Source organism: Telmatherina bonti, assembly GCF_933228915.1.
Source record: "Telmatherina bonti genome assembly, chromosome: 5".
Taxonomy (NCBI): domain Eukaryota; kingdom Metazoa; phylum Chordata; class Actinopteri; order Atheriniformes; family Telmatherinidae; genus Telmatherina; species Telmatherina bonti.
Genome location: NC_136623.1, coordinates 29,556,886 through 29,582,800, shown reverse-complemented (window position 1 = coordinate 29,582,800; position 25,915 = coordinate 29,556,886). Strand labels below are relative to the sequence as shown.

The window sequence follows — 25,915 nt, the reverse complement described above, 5'->3', positions numbered from 1 at the left end:
GGTCTTTTCTTCTGAAATGAGGTGTTTTCTTGTTACCAAGTCAGCTGAGGTAGAAAACACAATGAGGGTTCATACAGAAAAGGAATCAGATGCCCTGTTTAGTTTACAATAAAAATATGGTTGTTGCTGTTTTTCAAGAGGGAAGTGTAAAATATCAGTAGGCTACAACATGAATGGATGCTGTTATGTGATGGTGCTTGGGTAGTATAAGGATGTACAACCAAGTTATAATTTTCTGAGACTTTAAGGAAAAAGAAATCTGATTTACTTGACTGAAAGAGTTGGTATATCATCACCATAATGCCCCAACAGTTTTCTAAGGCCTTCAGATAAGTAAAAATGGATGCCCATAAAGCATGTAAAAATCTAGTTTTCAGCTCTGTGCAGATACATTGGGATTTCTTTAACACAAGCACAGGCTTAATTCACATAAAGCTGCTACTAAGATACAGGAACTCTCAACATAATGTATGTAGGTTGGGATTATTTCAGTAATGTCAGTAGGGACCTCCTAATACTCACACAAAACTGAGCGATGAAACACCAGGACATTATTTTGATTTTGCTTAATGATACACATGAACTGGTTACCAAATAATACTGATCTGATTTAAGTGTGTATTTATGGTAATAGCAGATCTGAATGTAATGGCTGCTGACTTGTGTATTACCAGGCCATACACTGTGACACACAAGGCCGGATTCTCCAATGGGCGTTGTGGGCACAGGCCCAAGGCCCCACGCAGACTTGGGACTCATATGGGGCAAACACCAGCAGTTTGAACATGAAACAAAATGTAAATAAAAGCCAGATAGTTACACCACAGTGTCTAGCGTATTGCTATTGGTACCATTGGGTGAGAGATGTTTGAAATGTCGTTTCACCGTGTATCATTCACAATTTTTACAACGTTGCAGTGGGGAAGGGGGCCCCTGGAACACTCTGAGCCCAGGGGCCTCTGCACTTTTAATCCGGCCATGGTGACACAACAAATGTACAAATAATCACCTCTAACACACGACTGTATTATTTAAACCACCTTCTTTATGCTCGTGAAATCTGTGTAAATAATTATGCAGTAATAAATGAGATCTAGTTGCTGAACTGCTGCTCTGATAGATTCTTCGTTTGAATTAAAAAGTAGCATGACATTAATGTGGACGGGAGCACTAGTTTATGTGATACGATTAATTTATTACACTAAGAAATATAATCTAGCTCCACAACATTTGGTATATGGGTAATGTGGGCCAACTAGCCGGTGTTAGCCGGGCCAGTCATTATCACGTCTGGCGGCAAACTTACTGAACTACTGAAATGTGTTGCTACCAGGCTGTGGAGAAGAAGCGTGGAGGGATTTCCTAGGTCTTCCAGGCTCTCTCTGGTGGTATTTGTCGATGTTTTTCATACCCCGGACTAACCATTCAGCGTCAGTCTGGCCGGGGCGGCAGCAGCGTCAATGTTTTTTGGGCTTGCGGGTTTCCCAAACCCCAGCCGAGGAGGACGGGCAGAAAACGCACCGGTCTGACGGCTACAGCTCCCGTTTGCAGATGCTGAAAACACCGGACATCTCTCCACGTCGGAACAGGTTATTTTTCCACCAGAGACGCGTCTTTGTGAAAGTTCAAAACAATATAGTAGACGGTAAAGCAGCTCTCCATGACGGGACCGTCTGTATGCCGTTGTTTGCTGACCTAATTTTCAGATATTTTTTAACGACTGATTTTTTTTTTTTAATGATCAAACGGCGTCATCATTCAATGTGATACGTCCTGACGTCATTCCTGGGCGACTTTCGATACTCTTAAAATTCAGGCAATTAAAAAAATATATATATCTACCTTTGTTCAACCCTGTACGACACTAATGTAGTTTAATCCACCAAGTCCAAAGACAATCAAGGCGTTAACGATGTGCGCAGAAAGACATGAAATGGTTTGTTTTTCCGACTCGGCTGTTTGCCAAAATGTCCTTAAATGACCCGACAGGGAAGTTTGAGAAGCTACTTAAGGACACATTTGTTCCTTTGGTTCATCTTTTCTTTTTTTTTTTAGCTACGAGCGCGTCAAATGCGTTTACTGCAACACGAACATAACAAGCAGATTACGATTAAAATTATTTGCCATTTCCAAGATTTACATTCATCTGCTCAAGAAACTGAACGATGTAGTTTAGGAATATGAAGTAAAGGCAGTTTAGGGTCACAAATAAACCTAAAGCGATGTAATTTCCACGATGAACCCATTTAATTTCTGGGTTTCATCACACAAGCAGGAACAGAAAACGCCACCATCTTTAAAATCACAAATGCTCAGTTTGCTACAATCATGCAGAAAACAAAATAGGCCACATATATACTGACCTAGTTTCTACACAATCAGATATTATGCAACTGTCATTACATTTTGTGTACTTTTCTCTAAATGTGTCTCTTATAAAAGAAGCAACTGACACTTAACTAGTTTGGTTTTCCAGCCTGTCTGGCTTTCAATGGACCACATAAGATTACCATTATCTGTAAAAATCTGTAGCAGGGATACCCACGAGCTGAAGGTAAACATCCGATTTAAATATTACATTTGTAGTAGACAACACAAGAGCTTGCTAAAGTAAAAAATATTAAATTGTCATTCTTCACAAGCATGTAAAGCAGAATTGTTGGACTATACAATCTAAACTATGTTTACAAAGAAAGCACACACAACAATTAGATGAAAACTTTAATTACATATAAACAAATGTAGTTATACAAAGTTTAAGCTACAGCACAAATATAAATGCCTATAGATTTCTATGAAAATATAACCAGTTATTTATAATTAAAGAGGTAAGAGGCTTATGCTCTGGTAAAAACTGTCACGCTGTTGTCGTCACATCAACAGAAGTCTTCAATCTCTCGTTCCAAGTCCTAAAGAACGAAGCAGAAGCACAGTAAATTAGGAACACTTAAGTGACTGTGGCAAAACCAATAAACGCCCTCAACAACATGACCTGTGTTTAATGTAACTATAATAAGAAACATAAAACACTTATGTGCCAAACTAAAATGAAGAAAAATTGTTTAAGCAGAAGAAAGTTGAACCCTCTGATGCATGAATTAAAATGTTAATGCCACATTTTTCCACATATATTTTACTTCTACATACATGTACAGAGACGCTTTTGTCTTTAATATGAATTGACAAATATCCTTTTCCTTTTTTTTTTTTCATTGATGTAAACTTTGTAATTATGTTTCCATTTATATGACATTTTATACTTGTTTATTCTTTAGTGAGGGGCAGTGTTAGGTGACTCTCCTAATGTCCACTCAAGTGGCAAAATTGCAAATATACAATCCTCATGTAAGAATACACTAGAAAACAGCATTTAAACAGACGTCCACAACATCTATTTAAAGGCTATTTATTTAATATTTAATAGCGCCGAAAATACACTTGTTTCTAATGCAGTTATCAACCCAACAGATCATTAACATTAGTTGCATCTGTCATCTTCCTCACATTGAGAAGGACAGACGTGTTACTAACTTGTAGAAGCGCTGTTTTGTTGTAGTCTTGTCTGTGTCTGTAGATGCTCTGACAGAGAAGGGCGTAGAGTTTCTCCAGCTTGTAGACCTCATAGCCTTCAGTCTTAAACACCACCTTGTCCAACAGCTCCTGAAATATGACAAAGGAGGCCACAAAAAGGTTTTTACATTAATAACAACAATTATAATAATCATAATGAAAGAAAATTTTAACCTCATTTCCTAACTGGAAAAAATAACACAAATGACAGAGGACTGACAAAAATAAACTGTTTTAATTTTTTCCCTTTCTTTGAATTCATCCATTTTCTTAACCACTTGTTCCAATTAGGGGTCGCGGGGAAGCAACAGCCTTGCCCAGTAATCATTGGGTGAGAGGTAGGGTACACCTTGGACAGGTTGTCAGTCCAGTCAATTCATGTGCTTACACATTTTGAGCATCACATACCTTTAATCTGTCTCTATCTACAATCAGAGGAGGTGTTTCCTGGTTCAGAATCTGCAGAGCTTTGTCCACATTGATTATCTGCTGCTGTTGGACGGTGTTTTTTAGAGTCCGAGTCATTCGCCTCATGTTGCAATCTGAAACAAAGTGCAAAATAAAAACGGTACGAAACAAAAGTTGACACCACTGCTGGATGATAGTCAGCTATGACAAAAACACTGGATTCTGGAGCTCCTCTTTGACTCTACAGAATCACCGCATCTAAAACTAAAACTAGTTATTAAGCAGACATAAGAGCAATGAGCCGTACTTCAAGTGCAACAGTTCTAAAAGCCTACCTGTGCCTGTGTCCATCTCACCCTTGGCGGGTATATGTGCATCTGTGGTTAAGGGTATTGTAGTGTCCGTCTCCATTGGCTCTGCAGGGCCAGTAGCTTCCTCTACTGTAACCATGCTGCTCTGTGGTTCTTCTGAAGACTGACTCCTTGGAACTTGAGTCTCCGACTGATTTACAGCGATAGTCTCTACTGTTTTAGTGTGCTGAGCATCTTCAGTCTCTATGTGGCCTTCCATGTTCCCATTCAATGAGACAGTCTCACGGCTGACGTCTCTTCCCATATTTTCATTTTCAGACTTTCCTGACTGATGTTCTACAGGTATTTCATTGTCCTTCTGTAACTGGCTGTCATTTTCCTGTTTCCTTTTTTCACACAGAACAACCTCCTCTTCGGTGGCTGGTTTAGTCTCTTCCTGCTGCGATTCCTCTTCCTGACTGTTCTGCTCTTTTTCACTTGGTGTGGAACTACTACCATCTTGAGAGGGTGCAGGTCCTGCCTCTGATTCAACAACCATCTGATGTTCTTCTGCTTCATTGTTCCCACAATGCTCTGCTTCTCGTCTCTTCTCGACATCCTCTTCATCATCTCCATCTTCTTCATACTCATCAGAGGCCAACTGTGAATCATCTTTGGACACATGAGACGAGGAGTTTTTTTTCTTTGCGATGTAGCCATTAGACCAGCGACTTTTCCGCCGTCTCCTTTTGTGGGCTGGAACAACAAATGAAAATACATTTTCTTTTGGAATTCTTTTGCCAAAACATTGATAAATCTTTTCCCCGCCCTGCAATCAACTGGTTTTACCTGTACTTTTGGGTGTTGTAGCAGCAGGAAAGCTTGTACTGGGAGTTACAACAGTTGTAGATCCATGTGTCTCTCTTTGTGGTACAGTGTCAGTGATGCTAGTGTCCAGGGCAGATTTGGGCTGTTTGGGAAGAACATGGTAGAAGGAGGGGGCAAATTGTGCAGTCGAACAACCTGAGGGGTCAAAAATAAAAACTGATTCAATAAAAACCAAACAAAAGCATATTTATCCCAATTTTTATTTATTTACTTTTTTTTCGACAGGAAAAAACAAGCGTTTCACTGTGGAAATGAGTGCAACTGTGCAAGCTACATTTTAATTGTTAAACACAAGTTTTTAGTGATCAAATGATGCTTTAAATTTAATTACAAACTCTATAGAAAGGTGATAAGCATAAAGTTTAGGAGTCAGATTTGTTTCCTTATCCTCAAACATAGACAAATCTGGTTTACAGTGGAGGTTCTTTACTAACAAAACCTAATCATGGGTCCCTGGCCTTAACAATAACAGATAAATGCCAAGCTGCAGCCAAGTCTGTACACACACACACACACACACACACACTGTTTTTACTCTAAGTGAACAAATTTGCTACCCTCACGTTAATGGGAATAATTCTGGGTGTTTAGTCAGACTTTGATCCTCATTATGTGAGAAAAAGTCTGCACGCATACAATACTGACCTCTTGTCCCACGCGACTCTTTGATCTCCTCGCAAATTTTCTCAAAATCTTCATCCAACTCTTCTCGAATTATAGCGTGCACACTGTCCTTCAGTGCACATGCTCTGTGGCGAATCTGACGATCTGGTGCAAACAATCACAAACATTTAGTTAAATCAGACAATAAAGCAAATTGCTCAGATGTAGTAATTGCTGTAGCAATTAATAGCATATGCTGGTGTTGTGTTTGTTGTACCTGAAGGGTCCCTATCTGGGTTGTATTCGAGGGCATTCTGCCAGATGAGATCCACGTCCTTGAGAAACTCTTTGACTGTCCTGTACTGATGGAGATCTATCTTAGAGAGAACGGTTGACAGATCCATGGGCTTCTTGATCACCTCAGCATAATCTGGAACCTAAACCATGTGGCAGTATTAATGTACCAGTAAATGGAGGAAAACAATCCAATTAAAATAATAAGGAATAAAAATTCCACCTTTTAATCGCCAGTCCAAGTAAGATTAGAATAATGGTTTGGTCTACAGGTGTTTTATTTAAAATCATATTATCTGTTAATGCAGCCTAAAGTTACTGCACCCTAAAACACCTTAAGCCAGTCTCAGTGCATAGTCACAGCTATGACAATTAATGCTGGTTTGTTGACCATATAACATCTCAGGTACACGTAAAGCATTGGTATGGTAAAATATAGAATAACTACCTCCTCTAAATCCACAGGCTTTGTAAAAGCCTTGAACCGTTTATCTTGAGACAGGCGATTTGTGACATCGCGCAAAAAAAGACGAAGTTCCCTGAGAGTGTCTTCTTCTTGCTCTTCAAGTCGCTGACACTCTTCTTCTGTCAGCTGACGTGGGGTAGGGGGAGGGGCAACTGGAAGCACCTCCAAAGCATGGAGAACTGAGGATTGAGGTTTGACACATCAGACAAAATAAACAACAAACAAGCTTGAGATTATTCTTCCACGTTAGCCCTATAAGTGAATCTTTTCACACCAAATCGGCTTTACCAAACCCTGCTGGTGTTTATCAACCCTGCTTATCAGCAATGAGATATCTTCAACAAAGTACTTTAACAAAAACATTAATTAATTTAGACTACAGTCATACCAGCTTTCTTTTTTGAAGCAGGGGCCCTTGCAGCCTGGTTGAGAATCAGATCCTCAAAAAAGTCCCTTCTTTCTCGGCTGGTGGGCACCTGAACGTGAAAAACCTCTCCATATTCAACCCGAAACAGCTCTTGCACCTGCGACAAGAAAAGTGAGTAATGTCATTCTTGTGCATATTGACATTTCTGAGACCAGTTTTACATTAAGACTGCTGATGTGTCATAGTGCACGCCTGTCATTTGTCTTGGTTTTTTTTCCATACCTCCAAACTGAGATGGTCATAATGGAGGCTGCAGGTAGCCAAGAGCAATATAGGAGAGAAGGAAGGGATGGAGCTAAGGAGACTCAGGAAGGTAGCTCTTAAGGCAGGACTCACGGTTTCCCACCATTGTTCAATGTGGGGGATGTACAAGATGCTGGGAGAGGTACGCCTGGCCTCAACAAAAATCTGCAAAGGATACAACACGGAAACACTTCTTTACAGTGCTGGTCATGTAGCAGCTGGAATGAAATCCTATTCAAGTTGATGCAAGGCAATGCATTTAAAAGCAGATAGACAACTTTAAATAAAAGTGATCAACTCTGAGTGTTTTGAGTCACATTTTTTTCTTAAAAAGGAAAAAAAAATTAACTAAACAGTAGGAGAGGGTAACTGGAAAAGTTCTATGCAAATTCCTTTTAACACATTCAGTTTATGAGTGTTGAAGAATCTATCACTTCCAATGAAGATTTAGTGAAATTAAGTGAAATAATAACTGCTTGTTGAGATATAAACATGCACTGTTTATATTATCCTGTGGAGTTCTGCATTTCTATGCTCAAGTTGTTTACAACATTGTTTATAGATAAAACACACACACATATACATATATATATATATATATATATATATATATATATATATATATATATATATATATATATATATACACATATATATATATGTGTGTGTATATATAAAAAACAAAGACTCCCAGTCATTCAACGTGACTGTAAAATAAATTTGTCTGTAGTACATATTTATCCCCACTTCCTACAATGTAAGGCAGTGAGGCCCATGAACTACATATTCTGTAGCAGCCATTTTGGCCAGTGAAGTCCACCACAATGAACACACTGAATTTGACAAGGCTGCAACTGCAAAGTAAAGCCTGTTACATACTCCACGAGACGCGAGAACTTTTTTCTTGTTCTCGAGGCTCCGAGAAGAAATTGACGTCATTTTGTTCTCGCGGACGTGTTTGAGGACAGTTCTTGACACACCGGGCTGGCAGAACTTTTTTCTTGCGGGGCTGCGAGAAGTATCGTGTGATTGGTCGGACACTGGAGGTGGGCGTCGTTAACACGGAGAAAGCATGAAGCGGAATTGCTGCTTCCGCGTTTTTACTGTTGCCGGCAAAACGGATTGTTTTGATAAAACAGCTGATCGAGGTGGTGAGAAAGTACGAACATTTTTACATGTGGCAATAAAACACTCGGACCCAGCCGCGTGCACAACCCGCCCTGCCACGGACGAAGCTGCTCGTTAAATATGAAACTAGAAACTCGGAGAGCGGAAACCTCCACCAAGCACAATGTTTAAGAATCCTTTTAAAACATTCCTGGATCCAAACGGTGATCCTGATCACCACCAGAATTTAATCAGTTCTTCATTTTTACATTTGCAACAACTCTTGAAATATTTATAAAAATCCATCAGTAACCCTTTAAGTTATCATGAGCAAAAAGACGCCGGGGAAAACAACCTCGGCGGAGGTAACAACCGGGTTAATCGCGCATAAAAGCAGACATCGCCCCCCGCAGTGATCCCTCCCCGCTGCAGACGTAGTATGTATGGACTGCCGAACAAGACGTTTTTTCTTGTTCTTGCAGCCTCGAGAACAAGAACTCAGTTCTTGCGTCTCGTGGTGTATGTAACAGGCTTAAATAATCTCACACATTTGTTACCAAATATCTGTACTACAGTCATTTATTAAGGTTTCAAGTTATCCAATTTACCTGAGCGCAGGTTTCTTCTGGTGCTGTGGCACTGGCTCCAAACAGCACAGCCATGTCCAGAGTGTACACTGTGAATTTTTCCAGAGCATGGAGAACAGCCGGGGCCAAGTGAGAACTCTGACCTGAGCCTGGTCTGCCCTCCAGCAGAAGCCTGGGACGGTAGGATGTTGGCTGGCTCAGCACACCTCTATAGAAGGAGAAATGACAGAGGTTGAGATGGGTGAGATGGCATTTTTATATATTCTTAATTTACCTTGAAGAGCGATCAATCCACCTGTTAAAATTCAAGAGGTTATTTGCAGCTGCTGTTTTGAGGTGGGATTGAGAGGTTAGTCCACCAAAGGAAGCCTCAAAGTCTTCCTCCTCGCTGAACATCAGCTCATCCTCAAACACTCCACATGGCAGATCTTAAAAAAACAACAACAAACAAGCAAGACTTTATTTTAAGTAGTGATCCTCCATAAAGTTTTAGACATTAAATATCAATCTTGTTTTTTCTCTATGTTGTGAAAAAGGAACACAATTTTCCCTTAAAGAACAAATGTACAAACATTAAAAGGAAAGTATGAAAAGAGAGAGCAAAGGGCAGGAAAATTGAATAAATAAAACAGAAGAGAGAAGAAAAATACTTCACTTAGTTCACGCTTTCTCTTTAATCCCTGCTCAGCATGAGGGAACACTCTGCTGACTGTGTGGAGGATGTTCTGCAAAGTTGCGCTCAGCAGAGGACGGATGGCAGGTATCAAGGCTTTAGCAGGTGACACTACTGCCCTAAAAGAACAGAAGACAGGAAATAAATCAGCATTTCAACTTTAAAACAACTTAGGAGCCATCAGAACAAAACTTACACCACAACCAAAAAGCAGTATGGCAAAAAGTTGGGTTCAGGTGTCATGGATGTACCTCTGGGCAGCAGGCACCATCTTTGACATGGCACACACAAAGTCTTTGCTAGTGATGACGATAGAGTTCACATCTAGTACAAGTTTCTGTGATGAAGAGTAGATCTGAGGGTAGCGACGCCGCAGTGCACAAAGAGCCGCCTCTGAACACACTGCCTTGATATCTGCGCCACAATATCCTGAAAACCAGTGGGCTTGTTAATATAATATTGTTAACAGCCAAAAGACAATCAGTAAAACTGTATATCATGAGTACAAAACCTTCCTGCAAGAATTTTTGTTGGCCAACAATAATAATGACTATGAGACATATTTGTCCTTGGCTTAAGGTAGTCCATTTAAAAAGGAAAAAATATGTCTCCCTAATTTTCACACTTAGTTATACAGTATATAACACATAGAGCTTAGATGTAGCTTAGCATATGTGCATCGCTCAAGCTGTTGCTGAACCTTAATTTTGTATGCAAACATACCAACACATTTATCTGCAAGCTCCTCCAGGAACGTGTCAGAGGGGGAAGGAGTCCATTGTCTAGTGTGGATCTTAAGGATGTCCTTTCTTGCCTGGAATTAAGATCAGAGCAGAAAACTTTATCATTAAAATCAATAGTTTGCAAGCTCTAAAAACCTCTTCTGTCACAGTCAAAAATCATTTGACAGCATTCTTTAAATTTTTTCACAACCTGAAATTGCTGCTCAGTTCAAAATTCTTTACACATTATTTCATTGAAAGTACATTTCACAGGATTATTGAAACTTAAATGAATCAATTACCTATATTTAAATCAACTATACTTTCAACTCAATAAGTTGACAAGAAAAAAAAAAAAAACTTACTGCTTTGATGGTATTTGTTTCTTTTTCAGAGCATTTGTTATAAACCTATTGTCATTTATTTTTCTAAGCTTTCTAATAGACATCTTTCTAATATTACAAATAATATAAAAACAATTCTAATAATACAAATAATTATGTCCCACCTCTCTGTCTGGCAGGCCAAAGAGGAATTCTCTGTCAAAGCGTCCTGGTCTTCTCAGAGCTGGGTCAATGGAGTCCAGTCTGTTAGTAGCTCCAATGACAACAACTTCCCCTCTGCTGTCTAATCCATCCATAAGAGCCAAAAGGGTTGACACAATGGAACTGCAGAAAAGAAAAAAGAAAAAGTCCAGCTGGGTAGGGCTGCATGATATTGAAGAAAACCTGATACAGATTTATTCTAATCCTGCAATGTTTATTGCAATATGTAAAAAGATGCAGGAATTTTAAATAGATAACTTCAATAGTACTTTAGGTTATGCTGCAGTCCAGTAAACTTGTTGATGATTAACCTGAACTAATCTCACCTCTTTTTGCAAATGTTCAAGGATGTTTTTTGTCAGCATTTGAGTCATTCCTATTGTTATTTTTTAAATGTGCTAGGTCCTGAGTAAATGTTTAGTTTCATGTTTCGTTTACAACATGATCTCTCTCCATGTCTGCAGGTTGTAGATGGATAAATGAGCATATTGAGTTCCATTGACTTCCTACATTGCAGAACCTGCAATATGATTACTGCACACATGTACATTGCGGTGATAATGCTAAAATGATATATTCTGCAGCTCTACTGTCGATCAGGCAGCTTTTAAATTTAAAGTGGTGGAAATAACTTTATGCATGTAGCGCATAAAGCTCAGAATAAAGCTGACCTGTGGATCTGGTCTTGACGGCTGGACCTCACTGGCGCCAAACCATCAATTTCATCAAAGAAGATGATAGACGGACGCATCTGATAAGCCTAAAAATATTTCAGATCAGCATTCACAGATCAGTTATGAATTTACACAAGTTTTATTACAAAAGGGAATGATGTTTAAGGAGCTCAGTTTACCTGGTCAAACAGCAGTCGTAACTGTCTCTCAGATTCTCCCACCCACTTACTAAGGCAGTCGGCTCCTTTCCTCATAAAGAATGACACCTTTCTTTCACCCTGACTGCACTCGTTAGCAAGAGCCCTTGCCACCAAGGTTTTCCCAGTGCCTGGAGGGCCGTAAAACAGACAGCCCCTAAAGACAAGAAAACACAATAAGGTTTGAGGCAAAGTTAATACTAAAATGACACTAGACAAGCTTAGAAAAAGGGAGGATAAATAAAATATATAAACCAAACAAATGCATCCTCCCCAGTAGTCAGGTTGGTTCTGAATAACATTTATAACTTCCTTACACAAGAACACCATAAGTTATCAAGAAAAGGTCTGAAGTCTTCATGATCACTCCCACAAGAGCTAAAGACTCAGCTGAAAACTCAGAATTCAATAACCTTCCTGTACTCCTCTACACTTGTTACTCGTGAGTTCCCTTAGATAAAAGTATCTGTTAAATGAATGCAATGCTCAACTATTTACAGGGGGAAAAAAAGTTAGGAAATGGGCTGAAAAGAGAAAAACACATGTTTTAAATGTGGGTTTAATCATAGATCTGACTGAATATGAAGATTTACATTTAATTTCTAAAGACACAAAAAATGTGTCTGAGGTGAGTAAAACAAGACATAACTATATAAACCTCATGTTTTCACAAAGTTAGAAAAAATTTTCCAGCTTCCATTCTATTTTTGTAAAACAAAGTTTTTAGGACTGTAAAAAATAATACAAAAAAAAAAAAAAAAAAGTAACACTTTTTGTACACCAAGTACACATTGCTTACCTTGGTGGTTGTATCCTGAACCTCTCAAAGACTTCTGGGTAGAGAAGAGGGAACACCACCATTTCTTTGAGTGCTGAAATGTGTCTGCTTAAACCTCCAATGCTGTCAAAGCGCACCTAGATCAGGGGTAAAAGAAGTACTGTTAAGATTATTTCATCATATCTCCTTGACACAAAACATTATATTTATGTGTACACTGAAGTGACAAAATTCAGTCTTGCAAATCATAAATTATAATAAATCAATAATAGGTAATAGCTGCATTACAATCAATTAGTCCAATCGGAGTGTGAGGCGGGACGGCTTACATTAAAAAGTCTAGTATAAATTCCTTAACGACAGCAGATCTGATCAGAATTTGTTAAATCACATCATGCGTTGTAAACTTGCTAATCTGACCAAGAAGAAAATGTTACCACTGTGTATCGACATGTAAACACAACTGTTTCTGTCTGACTAGAATAATTGTGTTTTTACTGCTGCTATTTAAACCATGTGACAAACTTCATTTGTTGTTGGAGATTTTGATGAAAATGAGTGTTTCATTTATCACATATAAATTTTGTAAGGTCAGCTTGCTCTCTGAGTCTTATCTACGAGCTTCTATGGTAGTCCTGGATGGAGCAGTAGAAATTAGTGGGCTGTAAAAATTCACTTCCTATCTCTACTTGTTGATAGAAAGTGTGAGTATTTGGCCTGTGTCTGATTTGGGAATAAAGGAATGAGCAACATTTATGTTGCAACTCCTGCAGAAAAATGGACCAGTTCATTCTGATTGAATGATTAAAAAGTAATGATTGATCTATTATTACCGTCTTATCGATGTGCATAGGGTCCACATCAGCAAGACTGGCTCCAATCTTCATTCTGTCCTTTTGGATTCCAAGTAAGTCTTCTTTAACCAGATTCATTGGCAGACACCTTTAGGACCAAATGTGAAAAAAAATCAAATAATTTTAATCAACATTTAGTGACTCCATGGACCTATGCCATATAGACGTATTACAGCAGGAATTAAATTTCATTTCACTGAATAATTTTATTCAGTAGATGACGTGATTGGAAAAGGAATCAACATTTTCTCTCCAAAGACACGTTCTAAAGTTTATGTCTCCAGAATAATACCGGTGAACTGGTGGCTGTAAATTTACCCATGTTCCTTTGCAAATGTAAACCTGAAAGACAAATGTTAACACGGTTTTTCTGTGCTTCTGCAGTATAATAGCTGTTCCTGATTATCTCACCTGTTCACAGGCCTGCTCCTGTTTTTACTCCTCCGTCTCTGGAATTTATCCTCATCCGAAGAGGAGGATGTGGAGTCACTACTGTGGATTGCATGTCTCCTTCTGCCAGGTCAAAAGACATTTTCTTTTAAAAAGAATCTAAATCATTTGCAATCAACAACACTGCTGGCAAGGGCAGAAGAAGTGAAAATAATTGTAAAACTGAAATTATATCAAACAACACTACAAACATCAGCCTTACTCATTAGTATTAGTAGGAATCAGCTTTCTACACACAAAAATACTGCTAATGTAATGAGTGATGCTTTTATGAAGAAATAAATGCTGACTTGAAATAATTTTTGCATCAACTTTTAAGGATACCATCACCCCAACAAGAAGAAGTATGAAACGGCAAGCTTAAAAAATATAAATTCACACATAAAACAGTGCAACTAATGTAACATAATTTTTTTTTTAACATGCTTAATAGTTGTGCAGGCAGTCTCTATTGATCAATTCTGTCTGTGCATCTATTAAACACATTGTAAATGACAAATTAACCGTGAAAAGAAGTTTTTGGTTTCATGACGATGGGATATACTTTGCAAATGAGCAGAAACAATCATGTTTTTTTTGTTTTTTTTTTAAGCTTTAACAAATAAACATACTAAACATAATCTTCATTCAGCGTCCCTCTAGACTGATTGATGAGCAACAAAATACATTTTAAAACTCTGTTGGGTTAAGAACTAAACAAAAATTTAAATGAAATTTGGCTAATCATCTAAATTCCACCAGCGTTGCAATGACATGCAATAGATTTGACTTGACAGTCATGATTTAACTGCATGGCTCATCATCAAACTAGCATAATCACTGCACCCCCAGTTATCTTTGTGCACATATCCATACTGAAGTATAACTCAACTGTGCCACCTGCCAACAACCATGAGAAAGACCCAGACAGTGCCCCAAACAAACTCATTACAAACTGACAAAGACAAGTAACGAGGGTCTTACCTCTCAGAACTACTCCTGAGGATGGGAAGACAATTAGAAAAAAAAAAGGGGGGGAGAAAGGAATTTTTGGATGGATTTAATGTGCAATGGTAACCAAGAGTGGTTGTAAGACATTGCTATTTCCAAAACTGACAGCTTTGAGATGAATTTCAATTAAAGTTTGGCCAAACATGCTTCATTCAAACACAAGAAGACTGTGGGCACCATGAGGTAATATAATTTTTTTTTTTTTTTTAGATTTATCATAAATAAAAATGGCAGAAGGCGCTCACTGTTAAGAATAGTAACAAAACAAAAACAACAAAAAAAAAACCTAAAGAAAATGCTCTATTTTCACTTTTAAGATGCCTGTGTCGCCATACTAACCTGCTGGTTCTCCTCCTGTTATAGGGGCTTCTAGGAGCTGTGGAGCTGAATCTGAACCTGCACCTAGCAGGGGATGAGTGCTCCTTAAAGTACATGCTGCGTTTCCTGGGCTCTCTGGGTTCTGAGAAAAGATTTTTTTAAAAACTTCCAGAAACATTTCAATACCAAAGTAATGCAAAGGTAATACTTTGATAAACTTTCGTGAAATTATAAAGGGGAAGATTTTCAGCTACATCTGCTACAGTGTGCTGCCCAAAAGCTTCTCCATTTGTTCTAATTTTGCATTTAGGACAAAAAAGATGAGTGTATGTGTGTATTTGTAAATGTCAAGTCTTTCTTGTGCTGGTGATGCTGCCTGTTGATGAATAATTAAATCTCTCAATAAAAACATGGATCTTAACAGAGGTAGTACCATCTTGTGGGGCTTGGTAGCGAACCACAGTCTTTCTCTGTCGGAAGTCATAGCGTCGCTGGTTTTCTTCTTCCTCATCCTCATCATCTTCTTCATCATCATCATCATCATCATCATCATCTTCTTCTTCCTCCTCTTCATCTTCTCCATCTTCATCTTCATCATTATCATCCTCATCCTCTACTGAGTGAAAAACAAGGTAAACATTTTTAAAAGATGCATAAAGAAGATATGGCTGCTATCCAAATTTAAACTATTGAAGGATGCCATTAAAAAAAAAACTCACATGTGATGACTAAATTTCCTAAAGTAAAGCTTTTTTTTAAAAATCTCTATTTAATTAAAAGAAAAACAATATCTGCTTTTAAAAACAATAAATAGTTGTTTTGCAGATATACAGTATGTGTAGTTTGCTTGACAGGGACACAGGTACTGACTGAGTTTTCTTTAGAGTAGCATAAACTTGGCAAGTAAGTTTTAAACAGTGTTTTCCAGCACTGTCCTATGTCTAGCTATAAATTGAAACACCTCACCTTGGTGTTTCTCCTCACTTTTTTTACTCTCAGCCCTTGTCCGCAGAGACCGTTGGATTCTGCCATTAGCGTACATGCTGAGCTGCTAAAAAGGGGGAAAAAGAAGCCAATCAACTCAATGTTTTGAAGTTCCATACATAATATCATAGTAACAATCACTTGGTCACCATAAACACTGGGATGAAATTAAAAAAAAACAAAAAAAACCCATAAAGCTTTTCATGTGGGTCTCAACCTCTTCTTTGGTGTCTCTGCTCCTCAGTCTGCGTCTCATCTTCTGCATGTCATCCATCTTTTGGAGAACAGCTTCAGCAGTGCTGCAGAACAAGAATCATTTCAGAGGCTGCAATCAAAGTTTTTTTTATTTTACTTTGATATACCATTAGATCACAAATCCCACTACTACAGATTGGAGCATGTGGTACATCCTACATGAGGCAACAGATTGGGTTTTTTTTTGGGCTAATTTTTAACTGGTGTGAAAAGTAAAATATTAAACAGAGTAAAGGTTGCTGGACTCACTTAGTGATGAGACGGTCATAAAGAACTGACTGGTTGCGAGAATTCAATTTGTATCTGGTGATCCGGGAACTTCGTCGTACTGCCTGATCTTCCTCTTCCTCCTCTTCTTCCTCAGTATCTCGGCTCCTCAGGTTAAAGCGACTTCTCTTGGGTGTGGATGACCCTTCCACAACATCTGGAACATCTGGGTGGTGGAGATATAGAACATATGTTTTCCGTACATCATCATTTATAGAATTATCTATTAGGAAAAAACTTTTGTGATTTTTTTTTTTTTAATTTAATCTAAAAAAATCAGCAATATCAAAGAATTGTGAGAATCACAATTTCAATCAAATCAGCACCCAAAAAATTTGAATCGAATCGGGACAAAAGCATATCGTCACAGCCCTATTATCTATTATCAGTCAAGAGATCTGTAATGTACTGTACCTGCTTGCTGCTTTCCACTGGATGCTGTTCCCTCTCTCTGCAGCCTGGATGATTTCCTGGAGACAGCGCAAACACATCAAATATCTACAAATGTACACACATTTTTGGAAGTCTGTCAAAATAGAAGTTAAATTTCTGCAGAAGGACACAAAACTATCAAATTCCACAAGATATCAAGTTTACCACTGTCTCCTTTCAGAGTATCTTCAGTATTGAGAATGTACTTCATACTAACAGACAATCTCTTACAGTGAAGCTACTTTGTAAACTGGAAACTGCAGAGAACATTCATTTTTGGGTCAACTGTGGTCATGTAACAGCTTGAGTGAGTGGTCCTGCATTACCTGGTACAGTAGCCTTCAGCTTTGGCTCCATCTAAAGGTGAACTGCTCTTTGGCTCCATTTCAGCAAAAGATACCTCTAGTTTACTTCTTTGTCCTCTGGTCCTGCGAGAATGATAGAGACCACTTCCCTTTTTCTGGTTAAGATCAGCATGGCCCTGGTGAAATCACAATGGATTAAAAGTTAACACCACAAAGTTGCATGTCAATATTTAAACTCTACAACGTCAAGGAACCTTAATAACATATGACAATTAAGTGTTTTTAAATTAATATTTAGCTAAAAGAGCACAAGCATGCATTGATACTATGATCATCTACCAGTATATTACTTTTACTTTTTTCACTGTTAACGTAATGCTTTTAAAATAAATTTTATAAAGTTGTACTTTGGAACTATACTTCAAAATAAGTGCTGATATATACCATGAAACAACACATATCAAACATCTGCTATAGGTAATGAAAGTAGATTATTCATCCTATTTTTTAAAAACTGTTAATTTCATGTAAATGCAAAGACAATTCTTCTAGATGGTAGTGAGTGTCCCATAACTGGAAAGCTAAAGGCAGTCTTCCTTCTGCAGTAAATCTGTCAAGTTCTCTGAAGTAAATTAACCCATGTCTGCCCCTGTTTGTCTTGCAAGCACCTCACTAAAAGCTTATGAGTTTCAGATAGTTTGTTACTCATTTATTACATTAGAGTTTCTAGAACTGACCACACAATTCAGAATGAATTTTATATTATAATCAATTTATTTTAGCATCATCACCATGCATATTTACATATGTATTAACAAGTAAAGTAAATGTTTTGAAAGTAACTTAATGACAATTTCAACAGTTATAAAACTGCATAAAAAGCCAAATAAATGTACCTATGGGTTGAACATTAATGTAGACTTTTACATAAGTTATAAAAAAAAAATGAACACATACCACAAGACATGCAAAAGATGGAAATTTCAGCTTGCCTAAAGCAAAATCAGATGCCATAAAAAGAACTGTTATGTATAGAGGTATGAAAATATGGAATTCACTACCGAAGAACATTAAATTAACCACTGACCTAGAAAAAAACTTTAAAATATTAATAAAAGACGTTGTTTTTTTGTTTTGTTTTTTTTAAAGTACAGGTATCTATATAAATCATAATTATAAGGGTTTGGTGATAAAAGTATAACAAATACAAATGTATGTGTAATAGAGTAAACAAACTGATCGTGTGGATAGAGGTGTACTAGAAAATTTGTATTACAGATAATCAAATATATAGGTTGATATCCAATTATGAGTAATAAGCATATTTTGTGAATGAATAGAATGTGTATTCCAGTAAACTGTTTATATGTATTATATGTATACGATGTATTATGGTAAAGTACTGCATATAACATGGACATGACATGCATGCATTTAGTATGTAAAAATGGATGTAAAGAGATGGATTTGAATATGTAAATAGCTTGTATTCCAGGACTGAACCGAAGTGCTGTGTAACTTTTACAAGTTTTTGTTTTTAATGTTAAATTGTGCCGGACCCCAGGAACAATAGCTGTAGCTTGCTACAGCTAATGGGAATCCTAACTAAACTAAACTGGTCCTACCAAACGCTCACATCAGCATTTGCTAACCTAAGAGACATGTACCTGTATCGGCTCCATGTATGTACCTTTGTGGACCTCTAGTGATAAGGTGCTTGACCACAAAATAAAATTAAATACACTATCTAACATTAGGACAATATGATGGGCATAATTTTGACTAAACGTCCAAACTGTTTACAGAAAATATTGGACTGCTGAAGCCCAGTTTTATGATTTTTTTTGTGGGAACATGAGCTGCAGAGGCAGTTCGCTAGTTAGCTCAGCGTTAGCAGAAGTAGCACACCAAAGTCGTCTTCACTGGCAATTTATCCAGCAGTCAAATAGCTTTCTAGCTAAACAGTTGTGCAAGTGTGTGTGTGTTCTCACATTCGCCGAGATGTTTTCAGGGCTGCTGAAGCTGTCATTCAGGGACCGGGAGGACCGGGTGAGTCGGGCGGACTTTTTCTGCGACGCGGGAATCAGCGACAGGAACTCAGAGCTCGTGTCCATATCAATCGTCCGTCTCTTCGGTGTAGTAGCCATCGGTTCAGCTCCAACACCGCCGCTGCTACGTAGTATCACCATCTTGACGGCGGATCAACCGTATATCCACAAACGATGGGAAATCAAATGTTATTTTTGGGGTTTGATTAAACCGACATAGCAAAGATAACGGCGACTATCTGCCCGCGGACTGACTCGAGCTCCTCGCTAAACCCTTGATTTCTGGCGCCATAAACGTCATCGGAGGTGATGAGGTAAGCCACTGTGAGCGGCCGCAGGAAAAAATAGACCCTTTGCTAAATATTTAAATTGAATAAACATTTAAAGGTGATTCAGTATTTAAGGGACCGTCAGTGCAACGAGTTCAAGTGGTCGCCTTGATCATCGCTGCTTCTGCACCAGCAGTTGTAATAAGTAGCAAAACAAGCGGAAGAATACAGAAAATCGGTTTCACAAGGTGATCCGGTGAACGTTAGCGCGCGCACTTTGAAGCAGTGCGCGCTCATTTATGAGCCCCTTAATAAGTTATGCTTAATATTCATTTTCAACATTATAAAAACGTATTAATCCAAAACAATAAACAAACACCAACTCATCTTTTTTATTTGAATATATGACAGATTCCAGAAGAGAAAATACAAATGTAAGAATCGTTTCTAGTCTGAAAAAAATGAACACATCATGAAAAATGGTACAGGCAGCCATATCCTGACTAAAAAATCTCAATACTTTCCATTACATCCTCTTTACTCTCTTCCTTCTGATGATACACTATTCTGTTTAGCTTAAGGATTTAGTAAGAATACCAACTCCTCTGAAAATTTGAGATAAAGACATAACCATGGCTAATAGCAAGTTTTACTATTCAAACATTTTCCTTTTTCAATAAGCAGAAGCCACATCACAATTAGGGAACTAGAAATTTGTCAATAAATGTATAATGATTTGGCTTGATTTCTAACAATCAGTGAACTATATTTGAGCCAAGAAAGAAAAAGAGGATACAATGGAAGACTTGATATTTCACTTGTCAGAGCCCACATTCCTTTTCATTTGCACAGTAGTCAACTGTCACATTTCAGACAATCAAAGTATGTGTTTGACAATAAGGCCAATTAGTTTATATAACTTGAAAATACCATCTCAGACCAATTATATTTTAGACAATGTATCAGATTACAAATAATTGTCTCGTGAACGGATCTTGCCGACTACACTTTGCTGTAGTCAGCATGTTAACAAGTCTGAGAAGAATTGGGTTGCTGTCCTCAGACTATGTTCATGGAGTGGAAAAGGAGAATCATAAGCAAGTTCATACTGTTTGAATAACCAAGGTTGTTTTTTTTTTTTGGTTTTTTTTTTAAATCTGTCATTAGACCATTGGCTACTGCGCTGTGAAGTCTGTGTTGAAATGTGGCCACAAGGCCATGCCGTCAGGAAGAATGTATTTATGCAATGGCTGCCAGGTAGTCTTTCACCTCCGCTGGGGTGAGTCTTTTAAAGCCGGCCTCATTGCAGATCCCCACCTCGATGTTCTCCTCTGTCATCTGACCTTCAAAACTTTCCTGAAACACAAATATGGAAAAGTTTAAGTAACTGATATCCAAGGTAAATTTGCTAATAAATTACTGCAACACTTACAAGTGTTGCTTAATGTTTATATTATATATATATATAAAAAGAAATCTACCTTCAATGTCAAGATGGCTGTGTGGATGGCATCTTCTAACTCCAGGTCATTGTTATACCTGCAGTGCAATAAACACATCATACATATAACATAGTCAGGATGCAAATTGTGTTAGATTTACAAAAAATGGCTAAATGTTTGAAACACTCGTTGCATAAACATCTTAAGAGAGTAGCTCCGAAGGAAAGTTGGTGGACCAATTCCTAGTTTCACCTGACTATATGTCTAAGTGTCCTTGGGCAAGGCACTGAACCCTGCAAACAGGATGTGAGTCTGTGTGTGTGAATGGGTGACTGACGTATTAAGTGCTTTGTGTGATTGGCATCACAGAAAAAGCACTACTATAGTACAAGCCCATTGGCAATATATGGATTAAATGTCTATATTTACATTCATCATACTGAAAATTATTCTTCAGAAATGATCAAATTTTACCTTTTCTCAAGGAATGTTTTTCCATTAACGTAGTTCTTTCCCATAGCTGTGGCTTTCCATGCAAAATATGCACCCTATCAGACACAAAGAAAAGATTAAACATGGTTAAGTTAGTAAGTAGTCTGGTATCCGGTAGATAAGACTAATAAAAATAATGTTAATTACAGAATTAACATTATTTTAGAAGGAAGATTAGAATAGCTGTTCTGGATTCAAAAAAATGAAAAACAACTTACAGAGGGGTCTGACTGGAACAAGTAGGGGTGGTCCTCATCCCATCCAGCTATCAGCAGCGACACACCAAATGGACGCACTCCACTAAAGTGGTGAAGAAGTCAAATTATAAGAACTGATAGGAGTTCACATAAAACATTTTGGAACAAAGCCTTGTCTAGAGTAGAAAGAGAAAATTTTTTTAGATGATTTCCAACGATAAACAAATAAATGAGGTTGGGTGATATGGTAAATAAAAAAAAAAAAAATAAAAAAAAACACGATCAAGTTAGCATAGGCCTATTCCACAATTAATAGACCTTGATCATTATATATATATATATATTATATATATATATATATCTCTCAATAAAAATTTCAAAATCATACTGATAATGAAAGAAGCATAACAAGTAAGAATTTAACTTTGGTGGTGTTTTAGTCTCCTGTATCCATTTTGGTTGCTTTCATACGGGGCAGCAGCCACAGATGACAAGACTAATATTTTCAGTTTGCCGTGTGCAATGCAAGAACTCATGCACTAAAATGCAATTTCATGCTTTCTGCAGAGTCGCTGGGGTGTTAACTTTTGAGATGAACAGACTAATGAATTGTGCTTTTTGTTTTGCCGTTCACTAACTGATGACAAAATCTGCACATTGAAATAATGGTTAATTTTTACTGAATAATGTTCTTCCTGATGGAGAGTGACCCTTTTTGTCAATTACTTTTTCTGTTGAGAAGATAACAAGCTCAGTTTTTTTATGGCTCCATCACCATTCTGATTTTCTGGTTCTGCTCAAGTTTTAGTCCTTAATATGCTAGCAGACAATCATTTCCCCTCTTTTGGGTTTTCTCTGTAGAACAGCTTGAAGGAGCATTACTATCAACCAAAAGACTTTAGTGTGATAAGGAACACGCAGTTGGTGGATCAGCTAAAAATGTGTCATACTGATTACCAAGATTAATGTAAATTTGTCTGAGTCTGAGACTGTCTTTAATCATCCTACTCTGGAATGAATACAAGCCTCCTTCTAAACACAAGGGTCCACTAAATACAAGCGTGTGTAATAGTGTACCCACCCAGACTGTGTGTACTCCTGCATGACTGAGGCCACTCTCTGCACAAGCTGGCCAGTGGGAATTGGCTCTTGATACACCAGGTAGTACTGCTGTGCAAGCTTCCGGGCTCGTCGTACTAAAACCCTGCAAGGATCACAAATATAATTGATTTATTCATTCAAGAGTTTCTTCAGCTGTGTGATGTCTTCTGGACAACAGTAATGCAAAGGCTTTCTACCCACAACCTCAGAAACAAAAGTGTATCAGTCAATCAATTAAAATAGACCAAACTAATAATAAAACATAGTACTTCTGAAAAATGTAGATGAAATTAGAGACAATAAATGTCCTAAAGAGTTATTACATGTAAAACCTGGTATATCCATGGTGTGTTTGGCAGCTAGTAGACATCACATAGACACTTTGTGCCTGAAGTCAGGAATGCCCACCTGTAGTCAGGCCCCATGCCACTGTAGACCATGCCTATGTGTTTAGTGATAGGCTCTACTTTGTGGACACTCTGTTCATCATACAGTATGGACTTTTGCTTCTTCTCTGTTGCCAGGACAACGCCATTAGAAGCTGAAAAAAATATATATATGAGTTAAGTGTTTTCACAAACACATCTTAAATAATTGTAAGAGTTTACCCAAGCAACTCTATATCCTTCACAATGACTGCTGAGTGGCGACTTATCCACTGGTCTGGTTTTGGTATTTTGCTTTTATACTGACAGATTCATCTATTTATGCTATTAAGACTCATTGTACCTGCTTTGATCAAATGAAACTGTAAAAAACTGAAAAAATCTAGTATTGCATGCAATGTTAATCAATCCTAAGATATCTTAAAACACGCAGAGAGTATAAACCTCTGACTTAAAGTATTGTGCTTTATTTACCAATAACAATCCTGCTGCAAAGTCATATTTAAATAACTTCTAATCCGGTTAAACCATTCACTACTTTAGGAATGGATAAATTATAAAATCCACATGTGTTTCCCTGCTGTTTAATAAGATGTTTCCAGGACTCCTCACCTTTGATGCCAACTGAGGGAGCTCCGGCTGCTACAGCTGCCAGCGCATATTCAATCTGGACCAGTTTACCAGAGGGGCTGCAGGGACACACACAGTACTGCGTTATCATGCAGAAAGGTGGAGGTGAAAACTTTTTTTTTTTTTTTTTTTTAAAGACCCATGAGGAAACACACCATCAGTTTGGTTTGTGTTCAAATGGATTTATAAAAACTAACAAAGACGAAACTGAAAGTAAAAAAACAAACATCCGACTCAGCACAGCTACCTTACAATAGCTAATGGTCTTAAAAAGTCTGTGTTGTAAAACGGAGGAGTTTGTCTATACAGTTAATATTTTGAAATACAATATTTAATCGAGTCTTAACATTAATATTAAAAATAAATATTTCCAGCATTTAGCCTGAATAGCTGTTAGCAAGCATGCTAACAGCTTTGCCGATTCATTCCAAGGCAATGACAGCGCATCAATTAAAACTGCTTCAAATCTTCATCTAAAGGTCCAGTTACTCCGTGTTACACTCATTTAATCAAACTGTTATTCCACAGCAACCATTAAAGCGTGCAAGTTTCAGAGCAATTGTATAAATGTATCAGTATTTTAGTTAAGTTTACCTAAATGTGGTGAGGGAGAAACTGTAGCCACGTTCCGCCATTTTGACTTCTTCTTCTTCGATGAGTAGCCTGCAGCGTTTCTAGTACGCTCGGAGGTGTTTGTCGCCGCCTGTAGATACAAACAAATACAAAGCCCTAGCCCCAAACAAAACAACTGCAAACTTTTAAAAGTTTGAGTATACATGCAGTTGTGCTCATATGTATTCATACCCTTTCATTAAAGAAAAGGCTGAATTTACAACAGTCTCTCAAATAACTGGAGACTTAAAAAAGGAACAATAACTAAAAATTTGTAAAAATATAATTTAGTAATATAAGACAGTGTTTTGTTTTTTTTTGTTTGTTTTTATTTAATTGAGTTAAAGAAAGAAAGAAAAAAAAAAACCAAATTGGTCCTGGACAAAATATAACACTTTTCTGTTGAACAGTAGGACAAAATACCTGCCAACAGGTGCAGAAGACTGAGAGGAACAGAAAACACCTGACTGTAGGAAACATGAAAGGATTGTTCAACAAAATATTAGTTTATGAGTGATGTAATATGTAATAAATTATCTTATTTGTTTGGTTTTTTTTTTTAAATATTTCCATTGAGCCAGAATTATAAAAAAAAAAAAAATGTAATGATTTTCATAATTTTTAAAAATTTATTATTACTTTAGTCAATTTCAGCTTATTTTACAGGCAGCTGTTTTTTTCCTTCTTTAAGGAAAGGGTATTAATTAAATATGATGAGCACCACAACTGTGTGTGTGTGTGTGTGTGTATGTATATATATATATATATGTATATATATATTATCTTATATATATGTATATATATATATATATATATATATATATATATATATATATATATATATATATATATATATATATATATATATATATATATATACATATATATATATATATCTGGTAGAGGGTCAAACATTTTGCAGTAGGAGTGGGAAAATCAAATCGAAAATCAAGATTTTTTTTTTATGCTTTACAATTTTAAAATTGATTTTTTTAACCAAAAATAAATACAAAATTTTTGTCATTTTTATTATTTTTTTATTGATCTTTTAACTTGTCGTCTTGGGCATTAAAGCAGCAGAATGATAATCTGGCTATTGGGTTGTTTTTCCCAATTTAAATCAAGAAAAATGACGAGCATCTTTCTTTTCTTACTGTTTCAAGTGATTGATGGATTTAAAACAAGGTCAGTTGGGTTTCTAAAGGAGAGACACTTGTTGCATAATCTTTAAATGATTACAATAAATGTTTTATACATTTTTTTAATCTACAAAAATAAGCAATATCAAAGAATTGTGAGAATTGCAATTTAATTCAAATCAGCACCCAAAAAATAATAATAAAATAAAATCGAATCTGGACAACACCATATCGTCACAGCCCTTTTTTACAGCATCACAAAAATTATCAAC

At 37.1% G+C, this 25,915-nt stretch overlaps 2 protein-coding genes across 3 annotated transcripts; both read right to left on the bottom strand.

The window, feature by feature from the left end:
- Nucleotides 1-2,780: 2,780 nt before the first annotated feature.
- atad2 (ATPase family AAA domain containing 2) lies at nucleotides 2,781-19,516 on the bottom strand (the record flags this gene model as incomplete). Of its 2 annotated transcripts, none has more annotated exons than XM_079240659.1 (29): nucleotides 2,781-2,909; nucleotides 3,532-3,660; nucleotides 3,979-4,112; nucleotides 4,314-5,024; nucleotides 5,118-5,291; nucleotides 5,802-5,924; nucleotides 6,037-6,196; nucleotides 6,502-6,698; nucleotides 6,908-7,043; nucleotides 7,169-7,354; nucleotides 8,905-9,091; nucleotides 9,179-9,311; nucleotides 9,539-9,675; nucleotides 9,808-9,985; nucleotides 10,280-10,370; nucleotides 10,787-10,946; nucleotides 11,495-11,583; nucleotides 11,677-11,851; nucleotides 12,494-12,609; nucleotides 13,306-13,414; nucleotides 13,738-13,839; nucleotides 15,106-15,226; nucleotides 15,518-15,700; nucleotides 16,051-16,135; nucleotides 16,286-16,367; nucleotides 16,573-16,756; nucleotides 17,005-17,060; nucleotides 17,349-17,503; nucleotides 19,319-19,516. In XM_079240659.1, the coding sequence occupies 29 exons, from the start codon at nucleotides 19,514-19,516 to the stop codon at nucleotides 2,877-2,879; spliced, it is 4,524 nt and encodes a 1,507-aa protein (XP_079096785.1). In that variant the 3' UTR covers nucleotides 2,781-2,876. The 2 variants fall into 2 exon arrangements, with proteins under 2 accessions (XP_079096785.1, XP_079096786.1); XM_079240660.1 differs by having other exon boundaries at nucleotides 16,051-16,132.
- Nucleotides 19,517-20,022: 506 nt separating this feature from the next.
- On the bottom strand, nucleotides 20,023-24,550 carry psma2a (proteasome 20S subunit alpha 2a). Its single transcript, XM_079240878.1, has 8 exons — nucleotides 24,487-24,550; nucleotides 23,875-23,951; nucleotides 23,285-23,417; nucleotides 22,857-22,979; nucleotides 21,797-21,878; nucleotides 21,561-21,634; nucleotides 21,126-21,183; nucleotides 20,023-21,000 (listed from the first exon to the last, which is right to left on the bottom strand). The coding sequence occupies exons 1-8, from the start codon at nucleotides 24,525-24,527 to the stop codon at nucleotides 20,884-20,886; spliced, it is 705 nt and encodes a 234-aa protein (XP_079097004.1). The 5' UTR covers nucleotides 24,528-24,550; the 3' UTR covers nucleotides 20,023-20,883.
- Nucleotides 24,551-25,915: the final 1,365 nt, after the last annotated feature.

Bases quoted from the DNA above. Each gene is read 5' to 3' on its own strand.
- psma2a (XM_079240878.1), bottom strand. From the start codon at position 24,527: ATGGCGGAACGTGGCTACAGTTTCTCCCTCACCACATTTAG. The intron at 23,952-24,486 runs GTAAACTTAACT...GTGTCCCTGCAG, and splicing joins TTCTCCCTCACCACATTTAG to CCCCTCTGGTAAACTGGTCC. The intron at 22,980-23,284 runs GTGGGCATTCCT...TGATCCTTGCAG, and splicing joins GGCATGGGGCCTGACTACAG to GGTTTTAGTACGACGAGCCC.